The sequence below is a fragment of the Kogia breviceps genome, chromosome 2 (genome assembly GCF_026419965.1).
Source record: "Kogia breviceps isolate mKogBre1 chromosome 2, mKogBre1 haplotype 1, whole genome shotgun sequence".
In the NCBI taxonomy this organism is placed as follows: Eukaryota; Metazoa; Chordata; class Mammalia; order Artiodactyla; family Physeteridae; genus Kogia; species Kogia breviceps.
In genome coordinates, this window is record NC_081311.1 from 47,960,423 (window position 1) to 47,975,250 (window position 14,828).

Below are 14,828 nucleotides of genomic sequence, written 5' to 3' on the forward strand. Positions count from 1 at the left end.
GAAAGAAGGACTACATTTAAGAAGTTCTCATTCTGTGCTAAAGTTTCACACCTAAAAGTGCAGAATGCATGGATGATTTTAGATAAATATCAAAAGCCTCTAACTTTTGGTATTTAGTTATTTACTATTCATGAAAATTGCATGGGACTGCATCGAAGACCCAGGCTTCTTAGGCATGTTTCCCAGAGAATGGCCAGTCCCTGTAGTTTTGCTCTGGAGGAAGATTTGAATTGTTTTGTCCTTTCAAATGTTTAGTGTTCAGTGACACAAGAAAGAGGATTGTCCCAGCAGGCACAACTTAAAGTCAATTTCAGGATGCTTGAAACAAGTTTCAAGGAGAAAAAATAAAAAGAAATTCCCAATTTGAGAGAGAGGGGGTGATGCTGTGTCTTAAATGCATGGTTTAGGGTGACAGTCTATAGCATAATGCATGAAAGTCCATTGACAAAGAGAAAACTGGTGGGTCAGAAAAAAGGAGGGAAGGGATTAGATTTTTAAATTCTCATATAGGGAAAGTCAAATAGAAATTCAGTAAAGTATCAGGTAGCTTTTGAAATATGAAGTCATGCACTTTGCGGGGCAAAGGTAATTTTCCAGCTCTATCTCTAAAATGCTGGTAACCCTAACCTAACACTGGAGTTTATCTGAAACAATATAATGTGTACCCCTAACATCCAAATTCTGTTATCTAGTATTATATTCTGCTACATGAAGCCTGAGCTGCTTGGCAGGCAGTCAACCCAAGCTTGGGGTAGGAAAGCACAAAATGAGCCAGGACTAAGTAAATGTATACAGGCAAGGACTCTTTCAAAGATGGAGAGAAATGATGACCAAGGAGCTGCTTAAAGTGCTCCCACGGTCCCATCAATGACATTTCAAGAAATTAAAAACAAAGATTATAGAAACTAGGAGAATCTATAAAAGGCCAAAGGCCACGATTATGTTCAAAATGGACAAATTATCATATAGAGTGATGTAGAAAGATTCATCCTTACCAATGTGGGTCAGTTAATCTTTTCCCAGTTATAGGAGAAGAAAATGCATGACTTATGGTGGTTAGATCAAAGACTACCCACCACAGCTCAGGGGGTAACTGGGGAAATCGAATTGTCATTTTGTTCTTTTAAAGAAACAGCATCAGGGCCACGCATTAACGGGGGATCAAATGAGAGTGGTGGGATAGACTTCAGGGAAATGGGCTTTCCAGTCTGCCTGAAAGCTAGAAGCAAAAATGAAACATTAAGGACCAGGCAGTGACAACTGCTTTCTCCTCCTGGGTGAGGATATGACCTAACTACTTCTGAATTTGGCTCAAAACCCAGGAAAGTTTGACATTTGTAGACAGGTCCTTAAAGAGAAGATTGTATATAGACTGTTAGAGCAGATTCTTCAGAATAGTGACATTTGGTGAATGAAGACCTTATGGTTTAGCAACACAGAGCTTTCCAGACTAGGCACGGCCTTTCTCTTTATAGACTGCATCACCACAGCTGCCTTCCCCAAGCCCCACCCCCAACCCCAGGACACTGGGGCCAGTCCTCTGTGCCTGCCTTGTGTGAGCAACTCACTCCGCACAGAATATTATTTCTTTGATCAAGTTGGAAGTGAACTCTAACCTTGAAGTGCATGTGGTGGTGGTAGTTTCTTCCTGCCAACTGATAATCCACACAAAAGGCTGAACATTAACATGTGGTACAGCATGCATTGCATTGTCTGTCTCAACCTGTCTCAATGTGACTCGTGCCATGGAAAATAAATAAATCACGGAGACATCAGGAAATCTTGAGCTTTTAAACTGTACACTGTCTAGATTTATGTGAGTGCTTTCAATGGCTCCTAAAACTACTATGAGGTCGTTCAAGGCAAATGGAATGAATGGAGCTCTTCTGTTTATCACATGACATGTGACAAAACAAACACCAAAAGGAGAGAGTAATTAAAAAATAAAACTAATCAGATTACAAGCAATTGTCTAAGTCCTGGATGACCACTAAAACCCCCCTCTTTCCTTAAGAAACCATCTTCCAGTTGTCCAGGTTGACACCAGATATTGCTCAGAAGGTCTCCATCATTCAAGGAATGTTGAGAGCAGATATTTGAAAAAGAAAGCAAACCAACAATAGTCCTCCTTATTATCTGTATCTCTCAGAGGGTCTATCCTCTGTAATTCCTAGATGGCTCTTTTCTCCTCCTGTTGGGAGGGGTGGAGAAAAAAGGAATGGCTGACCTTAATTGTTGCTTTGTTTGATTTATTAAATTCAGAGTCATTATCTAAAATGGGGGTAATCTCATTAGAACTCAGACTGCTCTATTATTTGCTGAGATGGGGTTAATTTCATATTTGCAGAGTCATAAAGTAAAGAGCCCAAAATCCAATTACAAAGGCTTAATTTCATAGCAACTAAAGAGAAACATTTCTATCATAAAGGAAAATAAATACTGCACTACTTCGGGAAACGATTTGTCAGGAACTGGGGACCTGGGAGGAGGGTCTCCATTACTGTCATTCAACTTTGCATGATAATGCATCACCTAGGCTTGAGAGTCTAGGGAAGGGAGTAAATTTAATCAGCTGAAGTCAAAGTAATCAGGCTAGGGTTGACACATTTCAAGAAAGGTCAGCGTTAAGCACATTTTCTCCTCCTTAACTCAGTTACCATGTCATCCTCTCTGAGTTAGTATTCCTCAAGCTTGAATCTATAAAATGGATGTCTGCTGCAAAGCGCTAACTATGTTAGGACTAACAGGATTTATTTCACATTCTATTATTTGTTATTCCTCATAATTTTCCATGTGTCATGCTGGAAGACCGGTGAGGTAATGCGATTAAACTCAGAGTTGAACAGCTAAATGTATATTAGCAAATCAATCTGAATTTGTGCATAACCCAATCATGGTCCCACTGGCCATGGAGAGGAAATTCATTTGCTTAGATTATTCTTTAACTCGATTATCATTTGCCAGAATTAGGTGGTGAAGTCACATGTGCCTCTGTATTGGTATGGAAGCACCACAGGATTTTGGAAGCAACTGCCTTAAGTCACATGTTTCTGGAGGATTTTTCTCCTCCAGAGCAGCTGGCTGATTCTCAGGGAAGGGAAATGAGGGTGGCACCATGATGTGAATACATTTCAGAGATGACAAACCTTTATTGGGTGGTGGGGCAGGGAGTCCTGCCTTTGAGGTCTCCACCCTCCATCACTTTCACCTCATCCTACATCTGACCCACTTTGCAGGCACAGTGCTTTGGGCAGAGTCCACTGTCAACTACCAAAAAAGAAAAGCTAGCCAGAAAGAACGAATTTTACATCTTTGTTTACCAAGGGGTTCCCAAAGTGATGTAGAACAAAGGCAGATCCCACATCAGATTCCAGCAAACGTTGGCTAGTTGCTCACACGACTCAGTGGTGGGTAAGGCTGGAACGGGCTCTGGGGCCCAATCCTTCCCCACCACCCACGGGAGCTGCAACGTGTTTTCACCCTAGTCCTGGAAGAACAATGGCGGCTCTGGGCACCCTCCCAACTGCCCAGCAGTGACTTGGTACCCAGGGAGAAGATAGCACATTGAGAGCGGGGTATGGCTCTGTTAAATAAGCTTATACAGTGTTCATCCCTGATGTGCTCTGTTGATAGTGTGATTCTGAAATGATATTGAATCTGTAAAACACCATAATGGCTTTACATTGCTAATTCTAGAAATTCAGTCCTATTACCCAAGGGCTGACACTCCAATAAGGTGCTTCTGGGCTATAGGGTAAACAAGATGAACTTTCCAGGAGCAAAGCAGAGAGCTTTTCTATAATGGACACAAATATACTTGTGCTCTCCAAAACTTTTCTCTCCATGAATCTGTTTGACTTTCAATATGAAAATGTCAGAAATAGATAGGGCTTCCAATTATTCACCCAATAGAAAACCAAAGTCTTAACTGCCTTGCTCTCTGCCTTCCCTGTTCCTTATTAGAATAAGGCTCATGTGAATTAAGCTGACACAGACATATGAGAAAAAATGCAACAAACAGCAAGATGAAGAGGAAAAATCACCAGATTTTAAATCACTAGTCTTGGATACAAACTCAACTTCACCATTCAGTATTAGAATCTCTCGGGGCCTATCTCTGCCCAATATTCTCTCTCCCTTACTCTCCCCTTTACATGCTCCCTTCAATCCTGTTACTTCACATAATCATGGGACTCCAGTGTCTTTCAAAAGACCTTTAACTTTCCTTTTTCGTTTCATCACCTTCACTGATTTTTTGACCCTGTGATTAAATCGCTATTTTGGTTCTTGTCATCTGTGAAATACATGATAACTATGGTCATAATGCCACTTCTGGATGGGATTCTCATGATACATTGACCATGCCGAACTCCACAGGATTAGGTCATGAGAAGACATGAATACAGTTGCATCAGTGCCTGACATTGGCTCTGCTGAGAAATAAAGTAGGTAAAATAAACTGATTACCATTCTCTAACTGGTAAAATCGTTTTGTACAGAGATAGTCATGGCTAAATAAGGTTGAGGGTTTAATTTTGGAAGTCAGAGCAACTTCATATTGTATAAAATTCACCAGTGATCCAGAGCGGCATGATAATGAAACATGAGTGTGTATTGCATAGGGGGTTCTTTTGCACATAGACATGACAGGTCCCCAAGTCAGTTCCTTGGGGGATATTTGCATTTACATCTGCTCTTCTCTTAAACAGCATAAACAAAAGAAAGGGGATTTTTTTTTTTTAAGGCATAAGCCCACAGAGACAAAAGAAATGGAAAAGCAGGAACAGCAACAAAATTGTGAGAGCTGTAAGGCTGACGATGCTTATTATCATCTTTAACTGTTTTAAGATGACTTGATGATTATTAACAATATTACAAAAACAAAAATATATGCTTCTCTTTGTTGTCCAAAGGTGACAGCATAGTTTTACTTCTCCCTTTGTAACCACTGTTCCTGTGCCTTTGACTGCCTTTTGCTTTCTCTTCCCAGTTCAGATGTTCCCTCCTGTGAGCCTTCCTTACACATGTAAGGCAGCATTGGTCTCTTCTACTTCTCTGTTCCCATGGCAGCCTGCCTTCAACTTCTGGGGCATTACCACGCTGCATCACCATGATTGCTTACTTAATATTAGCCCTAGTCTATGAGCTACCAGTTGGCAAGGGCTGAATCTCATACAACTGTGTGTCCCGAGCACTCTGCATCAGACCTGGTAACTGGTAGATGCTCACTAAATGCTGGGCAAGTAAACAAGGCTGCTGCTTCGCCACCACCAATTTGGGCTCCACTTCCATAGTTTACAGTGTGGCTGGGAAGTAGCTGCCAAACTAGGGACTACATTTCCTGGCATGTCTTGCATCCAGATGAGTCCTGCCCAGAGAAACTTGGACAGAAGTTAACATGCACTAGTTTTAGGCCTGAAAAAGAACGTGTGCCATTTTCTCTGCTCTCCCTTCCTTTGTCTGATGGCTGGATTAGATGCCCAGGTGACTGCTGTCCCTGAATGACACTCCTCCCAATCACTGATTGGACGGTACGTAAGAAAGAAACCTCTAATGTGCCAGACTATTGAGGATGGGGGATTTATTTGTTACAGCAGCCAGTAGTACTCTACCTGTATGATACAGTGACCAACTAAATGAACGAATGCATGGGCAAATGCCGATCACCTGCTGCATGTCCATGGGAAACCCATCACAAAGGAGGACTTGACATCACCTTCAGGAGATCCAGTTTCAGCTGCAGTTCCCCTTGAGTGGACAAGCACAAAGCGCCCACGATGATGCTCATGTACTCCTCAGCGTTGATGACTGAGAGCTGCTCCAAGATGCTGAGTGAGGCTCCCCGGTAGCACTCATCGTCCAGGAAGATCTTGATGAAGGGCACCATGCCGTGGTCTTTCAGGACAACTGGGGACCAGACAGAGAGTATGGAGCTAGAGCGATGGGGGCCTTGGCACCTTAGCTTCAATTACAAGGAAAGCTTTTTCTTACAATTTGCAAGTTTGTTTGGCTACATGTGTATGTGTTTTTTCCACGCATTAGACATTTTTTTTTTTCAAAATCCATACCTACTGTTAAAATAAGAAGAGGAAAAGAGAAACTATGGAGCTGAGAATTAAAAAGAAAAACTGCTTTCTTCTCCAGTGAGAATTCTGTTTTTGAAAAAAAATTTCCCCCTTTTCTGTTTTTAGAGACATGAGTAATACAAACTTTAATTGGATATACCTCTGGCATTTATTTCCACATAATCCCCTAATCCAGGGCCAATGGCAATTCTCTCTTATCTCTGCCCAAATTCTTATTGAAAGCAAACCAGAATTTAAGAGTATGTTTAACTCGTAGCTAGTTTCTTGTGGCAAGGTGGGCAGCAGGCAGGATTTAAGAAATTTGGCTAATGGTATGTTTTTGCTTAAAAGTAATCCTAAAAATTTCTTCCCCAGGATTGATCTTTGAAGTAATCACATGTAGAATAAGAACTAGGAAGTTACTGGATCGTTCAAATGGTATGACATGGATTTGAGCTGGTCAACTCCATAAGGCAGGATTTCCCCAATTATGGGCCAGGTACCCCTTACCTGGAAATCACCTTGGAAGCCTGTTTACAAGTAGATTACTAGGCTCTACCTTGACCTGATAATTAGATCTCTGGGAGGGAGCTTAGGAATATGCACCTCCCTATTAACCAGAACCTCCAGGGAATCTCTTATACTCTAACATTAGAAATGTTCTACCATAATGATATAATCATTCACATTTGGTATACTTGACCTGTGAGGGCCTCAGATAAAGGTGCACCAAATCACCAAACCCACTGATGTCACTTTGCTGATGCATCTGCTTCATAGTATAATATACATGCATTTATATTTTAGGCACATATTTTTTTAAGCATGAGAGCCACATGATCTTAGGAAGCTAAACTTTTTTGAATGTATGAAGCTACTAAATCCATCATAGGCTGAAAGCACATCAAATTATGTCTCTTAAAAATGATGAGCTTTCTTTGCCTGTATTTTACAATTTGAAACTTTTTTAAAAAGTATCTATAGTCAGTGCAGCAGTATATTGAAAGATTTTACTTGAGGGAGATGGGGTTTCTGTGGTCTCATAAATTTAAGATAACTCTTTGATTCCCAACCTTATTTAGCAACCTAAACAGTAAAAATTGTCAACTGATGTGTCTACCAATTTACTGTTGATCACTGAACATCAACCAGTGAATGGACATCAGCCACAGCGTTAGCGTTGGTTATTCCTTGGATATAGCCTTTGAACAATAACATAAATCACCAGGAAATAGTTAATGTTTCCCAACCAGTGACAAGGTGAATTTGATACCATCCTTACCTGCATTCCGAACTGATCCTTTCAGAAGCGTGACCACAGTTCTCAGCATCACACAAGTCAGTTCTCTTTCTATATCCTGAACTCCAGGATTGGACTCTTTGTTTCCTGCCATATTTAAAAAGCAATGAAGAAACTTTTTTTTTTTTTTTTTGCGGTACATGGGCCTCTCACTGCTGTGGCCTCTCCTGCTGTGGAGCACAGGCTCCAGACGCTCAGGCTCAGCGTCTGTGGTTCATGGGCCCAGCCGCTCCACGGCATGTGGGATCCTCCCAGACCGGGGCACAAACCCGTATCCCCTGCATCGGCAGGCGGACCCTCAACCACTGTGCCACCAAGGAAGCCCAAGAAACATTTTTAAGTATATGTGATATGGCCCCAAATCTCCAATTCCATTAGTTTCCTATCCTCGTAAAGAAAGACGAATATCATGCTTCCATTATAAAGGAGTGTGCATCCCAATTTGTAAGATGTGACCCTACAACCCTTACATCAGAGATTCTCCAACTTGAGTGCATCAAAATCCCCTGGAAGGCTTGTTGTAAAATCCAGGGTATGTACATGGGGCATGGTTAGGCAGGGAGATCCCAGGCCCATGCTCCTGAGGCAGGGTGAGGGAGTGCTGCCAAGGAGCCACGGGTGTACAGCCCAGCAGGGCATGCAAAAGTGTGGCCAAGGTCTAGAGGGGCAAGCTGGCCAGCAAGGCCCTGGTGACTGATCTCTGCTCCAGGTGGGAGGCCAGTGGGCCCGACAGCACCATGTGAGCAAGGTGGCCGTATCCCAGCTGACCCCGGACATGTCCCGCACACCCTTGCATCCTGGACTTTCAAGCCTCTCTGAGCCTCCTTTCCCCTTTGCATTTCTGAGGACCTGTCCTTCTGCTGTTTCCCTACCTACTCACTCAGACAATATCTACTGCAGGAGGTATCTGAAAACTAAGAATTCATCAGGCCTGAGTTAGTCCCATGAGTTGGCTTCAAGTTACACCCATCCCTCCCACCTCTTCATGGGGAAGATCAGGCAAGTTATAGAAAATAGGGAGGCTGCCTGCGCTGTGAAGCCGTGTAGCCCTGGGGTACCCTCTCTGAGTCTCAGGGCACCAGGTGGCATGGGCACACTCACTTTCTCTGTTATGTTAATGGGTGGTGGGGCTGGCACACAGACCAGGCCCAGCTAACACTGGCCCCCACCCATTCCCCACTTCCCCTTCCAAAGCTCCTGGAAGGCACCTGACTTCCTCAGGATCTTGGCCTGCTTCCGTAGCTGGGCTAGCAGCAGGCCCAGGAGCCCCGAGTCCCGGAAGATGTCAGTGAAGAGTGGGTCCTCGCCGGCGATCCTGAGGACAGTTTGTAAGGCCATGAGGGTGACAAGCGGCTCTGGGCTCTCCTGGATCAGGCGCTGCACCTTCCGCAGGATCTCATGGGGCACGTAATGCAGCTCAAACACCAGGACCTCCAGCAGCTGGAAGAAGTGCATCTGCACCAGGGTCGGCTTCAGGGGCACGATCTCCACGAACTGCGAGATGGGCTGCAGGGTCCACTCCAGCAAAAAGAAGTTGCGGGCGTTCCAGGCCCACATGGTTCTGATGGATGACAGGACTTTTGTGCAGAGGACAGGGTCACTGGCTTTGTGGAAAACATTCTGCAGGACTTGGAAGGCCTGAAGATTCTTCACAGTCACCCCTGAAGATGCAAAAAAGAAATAATCCTGCAAATCATTTATCCTGCCTATGCCTAGAAATACATGCTTGCATTATCACGAGGAAATACCATTTAAAGTTTCTATTTTCTAGCTCCTGTGGGTAAATGTCTATCAGAAGTCCAGAAAAGCCATATGCCCAGGATGTGAATAAGGCTAGAGTTGCATTGTCCAAGACGTGCTGGGTAATTAAGCATTTGAAATGTGGCCACTGTGAACTGAGGCGTGCCCTGAGTGTAAAAATACACATCAGATTTTCAAGATGTAGCACAAAGAAAAGAAGGCCAAAAAAAGTCATTAACAATTATTTGTACGATCACATTTTTTGATGGTAATAATTTGGATATATTGGGTTAAATAAAATATATTATTAAAAATAATTTAACCTGTTTCTTCTTAATTTTTTAAATTTTGCTGCTAGAACATTTAAAATTATGTAATGTGGCTCACATTATATTTCCATCGGGCAGCACAGGACTGGAGGATTGGTTTCAATTAATTAAAATCAAATGATGTTAAAGATTACTAAGCAAAGTCAGTTTCATTTCTAGGCAAGCTGTTAAATAAAGACACCTTCCAAACCCACTCCCTCCTTTCTCTCCAGCTAGAAGGTTAAGTCTCATTCTCTCTTACCCAGGAGATACTTCCTCAGAGAACTCCCTGCCTCCAGCCCTCTGTGCTTCAGACACTCGAGATGTTTCTGAAACTCCTCTCTAATCCAGCCACTCCCCTGTGTGTCTGCTGGAGTCACATCCAGTGGCTTTTCCTAAACTGGTCTCACAGCTTTGCAGCCTCCACCCTCTGGTCTGCGCAGGTCTCTCTGCCCATCTCCCCAGACTCACCCACATGTTTCTGGTCACCATTTCTTTCCCCAGGCTGTACCTTCTGTCTTTATATTTCTTCCCCCTCTTTTCTACCTGGATGACCCATCCTTTGCCTTGAAACTTCTCTTGAATGGGACCCTCTGTGCAGGGTTTCCTGACTGACCCAGGCAGAGCTAATTCTCTGCACTGGTGTCACCACTGTGCCTGTTTATCAGCCAGTTATTGAGTAGATTATGGCTCAAGGTTTGTGAGATGGTCTCTATAGAGAATTTGAAAGGAGCAGACACCTGGCCTCTTCACGGTGGTACCCAGCATGGGGCGGAGTGGCTGCTGGACAGAAATTATCAGTACATGTTGATTGAGTTCCTCAATCAATCAGTCAGTATCTTGTAGAGCTAAGGAGCCACTGACTCTGAGCCTGGATGGCTGTTTCAGTGCCATCAGTCCCTGTTAGATAAGCAGAGGTCACTGAGTAAGTCACACCAGAGGTGGGGATGGAGATCACAGGCTCCCTCCATTATCTGAGAGAGTCTTTGCCTTTTTAAAGCAAACATTTTGTCTCAGTCCCACCCAGGGCATCTGGAAAAAAATCTGTAAAGGAGAGATTTTAAATCTCCCCAAAGGCATGACAGAATCAGCCCCTACCGTATCACTGACAGGTGCCACATGTTTGTTTCTGCACAGGGAATCAGGGAATGACCTGCATTGCCTTGTCAGGGCACAGTGCCAAGTGCTGTCAGGCACCCAGAGACACCCAATGACCCACCAGAAGCCTCGTGATGGAACTTGAAGCCTTCCAGCTGCGGGTAAGTGATGCTGTCAAACACCTTCAGCTCTGACCTGCCACAGGTTGTCAGCCACACCACCAGTCCAAGGAGCTCCTCTAGGTGGGGGTCCACTTCACTCTGGGTCAGCCCATCATACCTGTGGGGACAAACGAGGCCAGCTCCCTGGACATCTTGGACGGAGCAGCCGGGTTTGCTCGTGATGCTCCTCGCAGGGATACAGAGGCGATGGAAATCGCAGTGCTGGGCAAGACCCAAAAGGTCTCCACCGGTTCAGCACCAAAAGACACAGGGAGTGGATAAAAGTCACTCTGTCTGCAAGCCTCAGCCCTTGATCTAAGGACATGCAATTGGAATAAAGAGAAACCTGTGAAGAGCCACAGCATCTGCTCAACGGAAGGCTGCTTTCCGTGGCCAGACCCCCCAAGAGTCATGAGCTTAGGGCACCAGCAGGGCAGGAGCACCCCCAAAATGAAAGATTTGATATTTCAGAACAGCAACAATACAGACATCATGGGAAGTAATTGGACTTTATTAGACTTCCTCATGCTTATTTCAAGAGTGAGTATTGTTTTTGTTTCTAATCCTCCCAGGGACTCTGGAAGGCAGGGTAGAGCTATCCCACCCAAGGGGCAAATTTGCTGGGTATGGATCCATCAGCTTCTACCAGTCATTGGTAGAGGGCTGGTCCTGGAGTTGTTGATCTTTGGGCACTTCCGACCCCCAAGCATATAGGCAGAGCTGGTCACAGCCATCCCAGAAAGCCCTCCAACACAGGATGTGGATTCTGACAGGTGGCTGTTAAGCCAGCAGGATGCAGGTGGTACATGCCACCAAATGGACTTGGTAAAGCTATTGTTGTGATCACCCATTGGTTTCCTAAAGAAGTAGCTCCAAACCTGGCTGCACGTTGATTTACTTTTGCATTAAAAGTCTCTCTGGCCATGCTCTGTGGAGATTTGTATTTCAGAAGACATTCTGAGAAGCCCCAATATCTGTCTTTCTCCAAAGCACTGCAAATGATTGTGAGGACCTTGGCTTCCACTGTTTCTTCCCCACCAAGCACAGCCACTTACCGAAGTAACACTTTGAGTAGCAGAGGGTAGCCCTCCCCATTCTCAAACTCCAGGAACAGAGCAGAGGAGACGGGGTAGGAGTCCTTCACAAAGCCCAAGACGAGGCTCACTGCCTCGCTCACCTCGGGAGCAGGGAGAGTGTCTGCAAGCCTGGAGAGGTTCTGGAAGGAGATCCTGATGCAATCCATGGCTGCAGGAAGGAAACACACCCCTGCTGAATTCAAAGGCAATAGCTTTTCTTCAGTGGTCATCCCCTCCCCACCTGCCTTTAAACTGTATATCAAGATGTGAATGAGAATTCATTCAAAACACTATTCTGCTGGCTCTTGGATCAAGAAGAAGCCTCCTCCATGAGAAGTGTCATCCTGAGAGCCACACTCTAGGGCCCAGAGGGAGAGCAGGTGAAACAGGAAGTGGAAGGGAGCCTCTAAGCCCTCTGCTCTTAATTCCCAGCACACAGGACAGTCCAGGCTCATTAATAACAAGATGCAAGACACAAGACCTGAGTGTCACAGAAGACCTTAAGGAAGAAATGCTGAGCAGAAATTAGCTTGATGAAAAGTGTAGGGAAGGATATATGAACACGTGGGAAGATGAAGAGCGAAAAGATGGTGTGTATCAGCTACTAAAGAATCCAGGGGGTTGGAGCCAGGAAGTGTGCTCCACAAGGGAGGGGCAGGAAGACAGGCCCCACTGGCATGTGGCCTGCTGTGGAACACACTGGTTACCCCAGAGCTGTGAGAAGCCAGGGAAAGAATGGAGTCAGCAGAGAGATGTCCCTGTGTTTGCATTTGGGTGGATCACTGTTTTTAGGGCTGTTTCATTGGGGGAAGCCTCTTCTGAGTGCCAGGAAAGGCACACCAGTGGATCAGGAAAAGTGTCTACCAGAATTTGAGATAAGGCATTCTCAGTCCCTCACCTGCGAGGCCAAGGACAAGTTCCAAACTCTGCATGCCAGGCAGGGCAGCACTGAGAGTTGTGGTCTTGGCAGGTAAACACCAGGCTAGTCCTTACTTCCTGACCTTCTCCTCAGCCTATACACCCATGGAAACTACTCATTCCCCTATGGCACAGTGCTTTTGTGGCCAGGTCCTCACTGTGGGTGGCACTTTTCTTTTCCAGCTGAGTATAATGACCACAGTGAGAGACCCCTGCCACCAAGGCAGGCAGCCTTTTCTCAGGGGTCTCTGACTCTAGTATGTGAGGGGTGCCTGGGCTGCTGAGCACCTCAGGCCCAGCTCAGCCGTACACCATTACCACTGGGCCCTGGCTTCACTGGGAAATTTCAATCTTGAAACTGGGGATGAAGTTTTGTCCCAGGGCTCAATTACAGTAAGAGGGTGGGCTTGTACTTTCCCAGCTCTCACCAGCTGACACCGTCTATTATTGGAGGCCCCAGAAAGAAGACAGGTCACAGGGCAAGTGTTTGTGGACAAGCAGGTCACACTGGCAGGCTCAGACCCCCACCTCTCCCAATAAGACCCCACACCTTAGCGTTAACTCAAGGGATAGACGGTTGTGCTTCTAAGAGGCATTTCAGCTGGTGGAGCTGAAAAATGGTGCATGGTGGGTGGAGAGGTCAGCTGAAGACTTTCGTCAAAACCTTCCCCTAGGAGTTAGCCTTGCAGAGCTTCCCTTCCTGTCCCATGATGGGCCAGCACCTGAAAAAAAGGCTAATACATTTTCCCAGGATTCCGCAAGCCACAGTAGTGTCCGTGTTTCCCAGCATTACCTGGGTCCCCAGGAGACAGATGATGCTAAGGGAGGCCCCTGGGACTGCTAAAGGAATTGATTCCCTCAGGGTATTGCCTTTGATCACACCCAAGTAATGATGCTGTGATGCTGACACCTATAGGGCAGCCACTGGGTGTCAGGCGTTATCTAAGCACTTCAAGTATGCCAACTGATCGAAGCGTCACAACAATCCATTGAGATCAGCTGGATTATTATCTCCATTTTACAGATGAAAAAACTGAAACACCCAGGCAGTTAAGTGCCCAAGGTCACTCAGCTAGGAGGACAGAGCTGGAGCCCACACCCCAAGCCGTCTGATTCCAGAATCTAAGTCCTTAACCCTTACACATGCTGCCCAGAGCAGAACCTAAGGCACTGGAATCAGGCATCGCCAGGATTAATATTTGATTCTCTTTTTCACTAGCTGGGGAGCCTTGGCAAATTCTTCTATCACTCAATCTGTTTCCTCTGCTGGAAAATGGCATGCATGTGTGTAGTAAATGAGTTCTCCTTTCCCTCTCTCTTCCAGTAGAGCATCAAAATGAACAATAAGGACACGTTTATGAATGGACCCAAGCAATGTAGGGTCACCTACTAGGCATAGTTGGGCATCGGTGAAAATCCTGTTTGTTCATCTCTATTTTGGTCCCTGGAATCTATACTGATGCTGCAAGGGCATCCCAGGGTCTTATTCTAGAAAGTGTGCCCACAGCCCAGCCCTGGTCTCCCAGGGTCATACCCTGCAGGTATTGGATGATGCTAAGGTTTTGGGCCTTGGAGATTGCCTTCAGCACACAGAAGGTGGGCTCCTTCCAAAAGGAGCAAGTGTGCTCCCGAAGACACGTCGTGGCAATCACGAGAGACTGGAGCTCAGTTCCAGAGAGAAGTCCCTCCAGACCTTGATCCTCACTGCAAATGTTGAGCAACATCTGGAAAAAAAAGCCAAAGAGACTCTGGTTAGGAAGCCTCCTTCCTGTGATGAATTTGCTCCCTAATTTTCCATGTCTCAGCGGGAAGGATGGGGTTATATGTGGTCACCCTCTGCCCCAGACCAGGGAGATTCAATGCCATTTCCTCAGGAAGGGCCTCCATTTATACTCTTGTCCTCATTTCCCAGCACATCTCTCACTTTTCCATCAGAACACTTAAAAAATTGGACACTGATCATTTATTTGCATGATTGCTCTCCCCATTTAACTTCTCTATCTCTCTGTCATCTCTGTGAGAGACCGTGGGTCCGGCATAGTGACGAACCCAAGAGGAGTTCTCTACATTTTATGGAATGAAATAAGGAAACCCTGAGGAACTCTGATGTGGTATCACTGTGGCTCACATTCTGTCCATACATGGAGAGGACCAGCAAGACA

At 45.3% G+C, this 14,828-nt stretch overlaps 1 protein-coding gene across 1 annotated transcript in view; it reads right to left on the reverse strand.

Moving 5' to 3' along the window:
• WDFY4 (WDFY family member 4) overlaps positions 1-14,828 on the reverse strand; it is a 275,410-nt gene that overhangs the window by 232,863 nt on the left and 27,719 nt on the right. The window contains exons 6-11 of the mRNA XM_067025200.1: positions 14,201-14,390; positions 11,728-11,917; positions 10,633-10,790; positions 8,574-9,026; positions 7,348-7,452; positions 5,717-5,907 (exon numbers count right to left, since the gene is read on the reverse strand). Coding sequence (XP_066881301.1) covers positions 5,717-5,907; positions 7,348-7,452; positions 8,574-9,026; positions 10,633-10,790; positions 11,728-11,917; positions 14,201-14,390 — 1,287 coding nt within the window. The remainder of the gene's footprint in view (positions 1-5,716; positions 5,908-7,347; positions 7,453-8,573; positions 9,027-10,632; positions 10,791-11,727; positions 11,918-14,200; positions 14,391-14,828) is intronic.